The sequence below is a fragment of the Pimephales promelas genome, chromosome 20 (genome assembly GCF_988280905.1).
Source record: "Pimephales promelas chromosome 20, fPimPro1.hap1.1, whole genome shotgun sequence".
Classification (NCBI taxonomy): domain Eukaryota; kingdom Metazoa; phylum Chordata; class Actinopteri; order Cypriniformes; family Leuciscidae; genus Pimephales; species Pimephales promelas.
In genome coordinates, this window is record NC_142788.1 from 30175390 (window position 1) to 30185825 (window position 10436).

Consider the following 10436-nt stretch of genomic DNA (forward strand, 5'->3'; position numbering starts at 1 on the left):
AGTTTCGATCCCTTAAGAAGCCTATGGAGTATGGAGGAGTGATCAAGCTCTCAGATTTCATCAAAAATATTTGAACTTTTGTGTTCCGAAGATGAACGAAAGTCTTACGGGGTTGGAACAACATGAGGGTGAGTAAATACTGACAGCATTTTCATTTTTGGGTGAACTATCCCTTTAACTTCATCTTTCATGGCTTGACGTTTGTGGATCTTGTTTAATTGGTGTGTTAACTTTTGACCCACCTCGATATCATGTTTTAATACATTTGTCTTTAAGGAACGTCATTAAACAACGTAGTTAAATCAATTCAACAATATCACCATGCTGATTCTCAGACAAGTAAGAGAGATGAGATGACAAGCTGGACAAAATAGCAGAGTTGGAAAGTCTTCCACAAGAGGCTTGATCATCCTTTCAGTTAAACCACACTCCTGTTTATATAACAGTCACTCGCCCCACTGAAACGTTTTTCCAAGAGAGTAGCAAAATTCTGATTTGTTTCAGTAATGTCGGTGAAACAAACTGTTGTTTTACATTAGCTGAATTATTTATTATTAGCAGTAGTACGCAAGTGTCCACTAGGGGTTGCTATTTATCCAAAATAAGAGTAGTGTACACAAAGAAACTAGTGTAACAGCCACTCTTGGAGATCAGCAAACGTCAAAACAATCCATTGAACATCACACAAAATTTAAGTCTGACCATGATATGCAACTATATTATCACCCAAACATTTATATATATATATATATATATATATATATATATATATATATATTTATTTAAAAAAAAAACCCTGCAGCCTATTTGCTGCAACCACATATAAACACATTTAGAAGCAATCCATCAGGGAAGGAATAGGCCTATCTGTTTTTCATCATTATTGATAGAAAAACATATAATGTATGCTATGATGTCAGGTCTCACATTAGTGCCTGTCGTTACTCGTGGACTTCCTCTGAACGGTGGAAGAGCTGCAGGTTTGCATGTGTCTGCGCTGCTGGCATCCTGTTAGGCCTCGCTGTGGTTTGCATGATTCAAAGCCTGTGATGACGAGGTGTCAGAGAGCACAAGACTCACTTTAGGTGGAGCTGGACTGTTACTGTCAAGAAACAAACACCCGACTGAAAGATGGGCACTCACTGGAGGCTTTTACACATTTTTGGTGAGTTACTTCACATTCTTTCATCAGCTATTGCTCAGGAACATATTGCATTTTGAGTGAGATTATTTATCTCGTCTGAAAGTTGATTAAAACTGTTCAAAGAGAATAATCTGGAAATATCTTCCTGCGTCCTTTTTCCATAAATAAACAAGATTTCCTAAATATCTCAAACATTTTCCTCACACTCTAAACAATTCTGCGTTTTTTTTTTAACCCAAATTTGGGTCAAATATGGACAAACCCAAATGTTGGGTTGAAAAATGTAATTTAAAATCTTTCAACTGTACATTTTTTTTAATTACATTTTTAACCCAACATTTTGGTTTGTCCATATTTGTCCAAATTTGGGTTAAAACAACCCAGCATTTTTAGAGTGCAATAGCGAAATTTAATGAACTTCTCGCAAAATTCTCTCGTTTCTCAGATGTTTCATGAGAAAAGCGTTTAGATATCTTAACAACGTGCCCATATTTGCAATCTAAAGTCACGGAATCTCAATATGAACTTGATTTATTATTATTTTTGTGATCTTTGTGCCGATTCGCATTCATTTATAGCTATATAGAGTCTTACTGTATGAACACTGTTGTTTCATTTGGGTCTGTATTTATTTATTTTCATAAACATATAAAATGCTAAATTTATACATAAAAATTATGATTATGTGTGTGTGTTTAAAAGCTACTTTTGGAACCGATGTAAAAGTAGGTTAAAGAACATGTTTAGTTCCTCAAAGAACCTTTCAGTGAAGAACATTCTAAAATTCTAAAGAACTATAAAGAATCTTTTGTGGAACGGAAAGATTCCATTAATGTTCAAGGTTCTTTATGGAACCATCGATGCCAATAAAGAACTTGATTTTAAAAGTGTGTTTATACAGAATATATGCTCTTATTTGCCTTTTTTATTGATTATGTTTTGTCCTCTGTTTATTATATTTCAGCTGTTCTTCTCTTGTGTGATTATGGGATGTTCTCCACCCCATCGCCATCTTCTACAGAGAGGACCACTGTTCAAATATTAAACACATCCGACTCTAACACTATTGTGACCGCAGAATCGACAATATTTGGAAACTTCAGAGAGCCTGATGAGGATGATGATCAAGTGTCAGGTGAACGGCCTGAACCTCCTACAAATGCGAGCCATGAAAACGCCTCGGTTCCAAACATTACAGTCAATACATCTGCAGGCCCGGACAGAAACTCAGTGGAGGCGACCCCTCGCACGGCCCGTCCCGAGAGCACCACACACAGGCGGATCCCTCTCGCTCCTCCTCGTCAGAGAGAAAACGGTTGGGGAACCTTCATTATGTTAAAAGTTTGATGGTTTTTGAAATCTAGTAATTTGTTAAATGGTTATAATGGGCAATGGAAGCTGTTGTCTGTTTACTGTAGTATTAAGAATTATATATCTTTATAATCTATATAGTTTATAGAATTATATAATAGAACTGTTATGCATCTAATTGATGTTGTAACAGCCGTTGAACAACTTTATTCAGTCTGAGTGCTAAACCTGCTAATGTAAAAGTGCTTTAAAGTGAGAAATTCTTGCAATGCTCAGATATATTTATCACCCATTTTAAAAAGTTTCTTTTATTAGAGCTTCAAAAATGACATTTTTTACATCAAACAGACGAATGTTCATACACATGCGTCCATTCGCGGTCAAACGTTTGAAATAAAATACATATATATATATATATATATATATATATATATAATATTTTAAATATTTTTGAAAGTCGCCTTTACTCACTAAGGCTGCATTTGTTTAAGTTAAAACACAGTAAAACTTGAGTGTGAAATATTATTAGAATTTAAAATGTGGTTTTCAATGTTTATATATAGTAAAGTGTAATTTATTCCTGTGATCAAAGCTGGATTTATCATCATTACTCCAGTCTTGAGTGTCACATGATCCTTCACAAATCACTCTAATATGATGATCATGTGACACTGAAGACTGGAGTAAAGATTTGATCACAGGAATAAATTACACTTTATTATATATTCACAAAGCTTTTTAACATGATAATATATTTCACAATTTCTACTGTATGTTTGGTCAAAGAAATGCAGAAACATAACATAGCAGTGACTTCTATTCTGTGTTTAGAAATTTGTGGTAAATAATTTTTTCATTATTATTTTAAGTACTTTAAAACCAACTTTGTACACTTTACACCTCCAGAACACATGTATAATTGTAAAGAGTAGCTAAACTGTTCGAGACGAGGCGTAAGAGTTGAGAAAACAGCAGCTCTGCGAGTGAGAAGTTTCAGATCTGAGCGGTTAAAGTGTGTATGGGTGTGTGTGTGGGTGTAAACGTGAACTTCGGCTCATCCTTTCTGAATACACACTTACCACAACAGCAAAATCTCTCTCTCTCTCTCTCTGTCTGTTCTATTTAAACATGAATGCATGTTTAATAGCTTCTCTTAGTTTGATCATAATGCATGCTTCTGTTCAGTGTGTGTGTGTGTGTGTGTGTGTGTGTGTGTGTGTCTGGTGTTTGTTGGTTTGCTGTAACGTGATCGTTCTTCTGTTTCAGACTCGGGGTCGTACACAGGAGGTGAGCTCGACTCTGCGGTGCGGAAGAACACATCCTTTCTTCCTGATTCTTTACTCACACATTTATTCTGTTTCACATTAACACAATGTCCCGTTATAAACGTATGACCTCAATAACACATCTTCATGTTTCTGACAGGCGTCGTCATTTTGATCATAATCCTCATCCTGATTGTTCTTCTGCTTGGCATTTTGTATTTTCTGAGAAAGAAAGGAAGGGTAAGATTTTCTGTTATTTCTATTTTGTACATTTTGGATCTGTTACAAACCCTGGTCAGCTGACGTCTAAGGGCGTTTCCTCATTAAAAGGTTCAAAATAAACTTTTTTGCCATTATTAGAGGAATTAAAAAATATTATTATTATTGTTATTAGAATCACCAATTTAAGGAAGGTCACATTTTGGATTTTTCGTGCCGTTTTAATTTTAAATTTTATTTTATTGAATCTTTATTGTATTTGTTGATATTTCATTTTTCATGAGTGACTGATGTAATCGGTTATCTTGCATGCTACATTTTCAACATGCGTTAACATGGCGGTCACTTTTTTAAAAATAATTTCGATGGTTAATGTGTTTAAAAGAAGTCTCTTCTGCTAAATTTGATTAAAAATACAGTAAAAAACTGTGAAATATTATAACAATTTAAAATAAATGTTTCCATATGTGAATATATTGTAATATTATAAAATAATAAAAATTATATAAATTTAAATAGAACATTTAAATACATTTTAAATAAATGTAGTGCTAATTAAAAAAAATAATTTAATTAAATTTAATTCTATTAAATAAAATATTTTATTTTTAAATAATTCATTAATTTATTGGCAGCTCACTGAGGTTTGGAACAGAGTCATTGTACGGTCAATACTGAATCCTGACAGGAATTTTTCATATATTTACACACACACACACACACGGTCTGAAATGATGCATTATTTGTCAGTAATCCTCCTGTTCTCATTGTAGAGTTACTCATTTGATCTGACGCGTGCCGACGGTCCTGCCAATGATTACGACACTCCTCTCCGGAGCGAGCATCAGGGCATAAGCTATGAACAAACCAACAAAGGCAAGTGTGCATTAAAACTAGTAATAACCTAAACATGAACATTTGGGGGGAATTGTGCTTGATGCATATGTGTCTACGATGCATTTGTGTTGTCTCTGGTCAGAAACTGAGAATCTTCCTGTAATTCTCTCCTTATATCTGTTCAGATCTGCCTGTGAGTCTGGATTACGTACATGAAGACAAGCCCGAGGAAAAGTCCAGCCCGAAAGCCAATGGGTGTGCAGGAGAGAAAACTGAACAAACACCTGCCAATGGAAATGGTAACGACTAAATGAAGTCATGGTCATTGGTAGTGTTAGAGAGGATAGGCAGTCGTAAGTGCCCCTGTTGTGGTTTCATACAGTGTGAAATAAAGCTGTTTGTGAATGTAAGAGGTCTGCAAAGTTTTAAAGATCAAAGTGCACAACAAATAAAGTTATTGATGAAAGAGGACCTGAAAGAATCGATTCTTGATTGATATCTGACCAATCAGAGAAGAGTAGACCAATCACAACAGACTGAGTCATCTGACCAATCAGAGCAGAGTAGACCAATCACAACAGACTGAGTCATCTGACCAATCAGAGCAGAGTAGACCAATCACAACAGACTGGGCCATCTGACCAATCAGAGAGTAGACCAATCACAACAGACTGAGTCATCTGACCAATCAGAGTAGAGTAGACCAATCACAACAGACTGAGTCATCTGACCAATCAGAGCAGAGTAGACCAATCACAACAGACTGGGCCATCTGACCAATCAGAGCAGAGTAGACCAATCACAACAGACTGAGTCATCTGACCAATCAGAGCAGAGTAGACCAATCACAACAGACTGAGTCATCTGACCAATCAGAGCAGAGTAGACCAATCACAGCAGACTGAGCCATCTGACCAATCAGAGAGTAGACCAATCACAACAGACTGGGCCATCTGACCAATCAGAGAGTAGACCAATCACAACAGACTGGGCCATCTGACCAATCAGAGCAGAGTAGACCAATCACAACAGACTGAGTCATCTGACCAATCAGAGCAGAGTAGACCAATCACAACAGACTGAGTCATCTGACCAATCAGAGCAGAGTAGACCAATCACAACAGCCTGGGCCATCTGACCAATCAGAGCAGAGTAGACCAATCACAACAGACTGGGCCATCTGACCAATCAGAGAGTAGACCAATCACAACAGACTGGGCCATCTGACCAATCAGAGAGTAGACCAATCACAACAGACTGGGCCATCTGACCAATCAGAGCAGAGTAGACCAATCACAACAGACTGAGTCATCTGACCAATCAGAGCAGAGTAGACCAATCACAGCAGACTGAGCCATCTGACCAATCAGAGAGTAGACCAATCACAACAGACTGGGCCATCTGACCAATCAGAGAGTAGACCAATCACAACAGACTGGGCCATCTGACCAATCAGAGCAGAGTAGACCAATCACAACAGACTGAGTCATCTGACCAATCAGAGCAGAGTAGACCAATCACAACAGACTGAGTCATCTGACCAATCAGAGCAGAGTAGACCAATCACAACAGCCTGGGCCATCTGACCAATCAGAGCAGAGTAGACCAATCACAACAGACTGGGCCATCTGACCAATCAGAGAGTAGACCAATCACAACAGACTGGGCCATCTGACCAATCAGAGCAGAGTAGACCAATCACAACAGACTGAGTCATCTGACCAATCAGAGCAGAGTAGACCAATCACAACAGACTGAGTCATCTGACCAATCAGAGTAGACCAATCACAACAGACTGAGTCATCTGACCAATCAGAGCAGAGTAGACCAATCACAACAGACTGGGCCATCTGACCAATCAGAGAGACTGAATCTTCTTCGAACTAACCGTTTTCAGACTTGTTGAGCAATGAGGAGATGTATATTATGAGAAAATGTAAGTGTTTTTGACCTTGGATGCTCGTAAACCTGTTATAGGAACCTTTAAAATAGCATAATAGGGGCACTTTAAGACCGAGTCTAAGGAAATATCAATTTAAATCCACTTATATTTCAAAACCATCCCTTGATGCTTAGTGTTGTCCTCTGTCGTGTTGTCTTCATTGGGAGGGGAGTGTGTGTTGGCTTTATTGTGATGATCCATCATCTTACAGAGGAGCAGAACTCTCCAGAAGAGAACAGCTTCACTTCGAGCTCGTGCTCCACTCCACCGATGAAGAAAGTGGAGTTTAACCTGGACCTGGATCTGATTGGAGGAGATTATGAGCTGAACGACCTGAGTCTGAGCGCAGCTGATGTCTCCGAAACACCGCAGAATCAAAACAACAATAATCTCTTCAACGCTGGTCAGTTCACAGTCCAGGCTTATATGTGCAGTACAGACGAAATGTGACCTCTTCACCCTAAATTCAAATATTATTTGAAATATGTTCAGTTGTCAATAATATATTAATAACTGATTATGTTGTAGTTGATGAATGCTTTTTACTTAAAAGTAAGTGTATGCATGTGTAATATTGTAAGTTTGATGCACTACAGGGCGAGGATCAGCGGAAGAGATCTTCACTGAAATCAGTCTAGACGAGCCAAAGCAACATGCATAGTGTGTGTGTGTGTGTCCAACATGACCAAAGCAACATACATAGTGTGTGTGTGTGTGTGTGTCCACGCGACGGTGAAGACTGTGGGTCCTTGGTGCCCGGATTCAAACTATATCTGCTATAAAGTGTCCTTCTGTCATTCTGACACAAGTTCTGTTTGATTTGCTGTTACAGTAAAGAAGAGTGTAAACTGTATATAAAAAGACAATCGAATCATGTGGTTAAATCTATGTAAAAAAGAAAGGAGTTGCCTATACAAATGATGTATAAAATAATTTGTGACTATAATAAACATTCACTGTTTTACTGTAATATTATACACTGCCCTGTGTGTGTGTGTGTGTGTGTGTGTGTGTGTGTGTGTGTGTGTGGGTTGTCCATTCTTTCTTTACAATAGCAAAGGATTCACAAACACACTTTTGTCACAATCTAAAACACTAACAACAGACAGGAATAGACAAATAGATAGAGAGAGATAGACAGAGAGACAGATAGATAGATGATAGATAGATAGATAGATGGATGGATGACGGATAGATGGATGGATGGATGAATTGATGACGGATAGATAGATGGATGGATGGATGACGGATAGATAGATAGATAGATAGATAGATAGATAGATAGATAGATAGATAGATAGACAGATAGATGGATGGATGGATGGATAGATAGACAGATGGATGGATGGATGGATGACGGATAGATAGATGGATGGATGGATGGATTGATGACGGATAGATAGATAGATAGATAGACAGATAGATGGATGGATGGATGACGGATAGATAGATAGATAGATAGATAGATAGATAGATAGATAGACAGATAGATGGATGGATGGATAGATAGATAGACAGATAGATGGATGGATGGATGACGGATAGATAGATGGATGGATGGATAGATAGATGGATGGATGGATGAATTGATGATAGATAGATAGATAGATAGATGGATGGATGACGGATAGATAGATGGATGGATAGATAGATAGATAGATAGATAGATAGATAGATAGATAGATAGATAGATAGATAGATAGATGGAGGGATTGATGACGGATAGATAGATAGATAGATAGATAGATAGATAGATAGATAGATAGATAGATAGATAGATAGATAGATGGATGGATGGATGGATTGATGACGGATAGATAGATAGATGGATGGATGGATAGATAGATAGATGGATGGATTGATGATAGATAGATAGATAGATAGATAGATAGATAGATAGATAGATAGATAGATAGATAGATAGATGGATGGATGGATGGATGGATGGATTGATGACGGATAGATAGATAGATAGATAGATAGATAGATAGATAGATAGATAGATAGATAGATAGATAGATAGATGGATGGATGGATGGATGGATGGATGGATGGATGGATGGATTGATGATAGATAGATAGATAGATAGATAGATAGATAGATAGATAGATAGATAGATAGATAGATAGATAGATAGATAGATAGATCCTAGTTTCCCCCTTTTGGATATAAAATTACTTTTGTAAGTGGCTTTAGATAAATGAGTGTACTAATGTTAATAATAGTGAAGTTTGTCTCATTTCAACCTCTTTGAAGCGCTCTGGGAAAATAGTCGACTAATAGGCCTACCGAATATACTAATATAGTGCCCTCGATGTGGCCTGTGGTCGTGTGCCCCAGTTGATAATCATGCCCTGACTGGCTTTAATTTGAATAGTTTGTTTTACACGGACGGACCAGCATATCCTTTATTCATGTGCATCAGAACTGAGAAAGAGTGTTCTTCCTGTATGGAAAGTCACTGAGATGTGTGTGTGTGTGTGTGTGTGTGTGTGTGTGTGTGTGTGTGTGTGTGTGTGTGTGTGTGTGTGTGTGTGTGTGTGTGTGGATTCCCCTGAGTGGGAGTGATCTTCAGAAACACACTCCTGGAATAAGTGACAGGCGGTGGATGTCTAAAGATAGCTGTGGGACTCCCCTGTCTGAAGGGACCCGGCGAACACACACACACACACACACGCACGTTTCAGAGACAGCACGACATTTTACCCACACAAACTACCGAAAGTTCATTGGTTTTGAATGTTTCGAAAACAAACAGGCAACTTTTGTGTCTGAAATAACGTCTCAGTGTGGCCAGCACGAAGAACAGTGTGAGACAGCGCTCTCTGCTGGACACAGTAGATTGATCTGTCACAATATATAATACAATTTACTGTTACATTTGAATATATTACATTTAAGCTTCTTTTTCTCAGTACTGTCTGTAATATGAAACAATAAGCAAAAAAATATTTAAACTACATCTCCGTCCTATAGGCTACTGTACTCAATAATGTAATGTACTGTATTTTGTCTCATAATATGGACGTGAGAAATATCCAGTTTTCAATTCTGTGTTATATAAAGTTTTTTTTAAATAAATCAGTAGGCCAATTCAACAAAGTAACAGTCATGATGGATAATTACTTGACAATCTGCACTTTTATGAGGGATAGACACACTTTTATGATGAGATGCACTTTTATGATGGATAGATGCACTTTTATGATGAGATGCACTTTTATGATGGATAGATGCACTTTTATGATGGATAGATGCACTTTTATGATGCATAGATGCACTTTTATGATGGATAGATGCACTTTTATGATGAGATGCACTTTTATGATGGATAGATGCACTTTTATGATGGATAGATGCACTTTTATGATGGATAGATGCACTTTTATGGACTTCAAAACAGAAAAAGCCATTCACTATCATTATAAAGCTTGGAGGAGCCAGGCCATTTTTTTTTTTTATATATCCCCGATTGTATTAGTCTGAAAGAAGATATTTATATGACTCGAGGGTGAATAAATCATGGGCTAATTAAAAAAACAACAACATATTTTTATCATTGTCTAACTGTTTTATCTCTCTCCCTAGTGTTGCTTCGCTTCATCATAAAAACTGGTATTTCCTGACGCTCCCTTCTCGTGTCGCGCATGCGCAGATCATCGCTCCGCCGCTAGCGGCCGCTGTTTCCTCCGCTCGCGCTCGGTTTTTGTCACAGCA

The 10436-nt window shown here is 37.5% G+C and overlaps 1 protein-coding gene across 2 annotated transcripts; it reads left to right on the forward strand.

The window, feature by feature from the left end:
• The first annotated feature begins 976 nt into the window (after positions 1-976).
• LOC120471076 (uncharacterized) lies at positions 977-7693 on the forward strand. Of its 2 annotated transcripts, none has more exons than XM_039660818.2 (8): positions 977-1165; positions 2109-2459; positions 3722-3742; positions 3881-3960; positions 4713-4815; positions 4962-5075; positions 6930-7121; positions 7321-7693. In XM_039660818.2, the coding sequence occupies exons 1-8, from the start codon at positions 1132-1134 to the stop codon at positions 7377-7379; spliced, it is 954 nt and encodes a 317-aa protein (XP_039516752.2). In that variant the 5' UTR covers positions 977-1131; the 3' UTR covers positions 7380-7693. The 2 variants fall into 2 exon arrangements, with proteins under 2 accessions (XP_039516752.2, XP_039516751.2); XM_039660817.2 differs by having other exon boundaries at positions 982-1165; positions 7315-7693.
• Positions 7694-10436: the final 2743 nt, after the last annotated feature.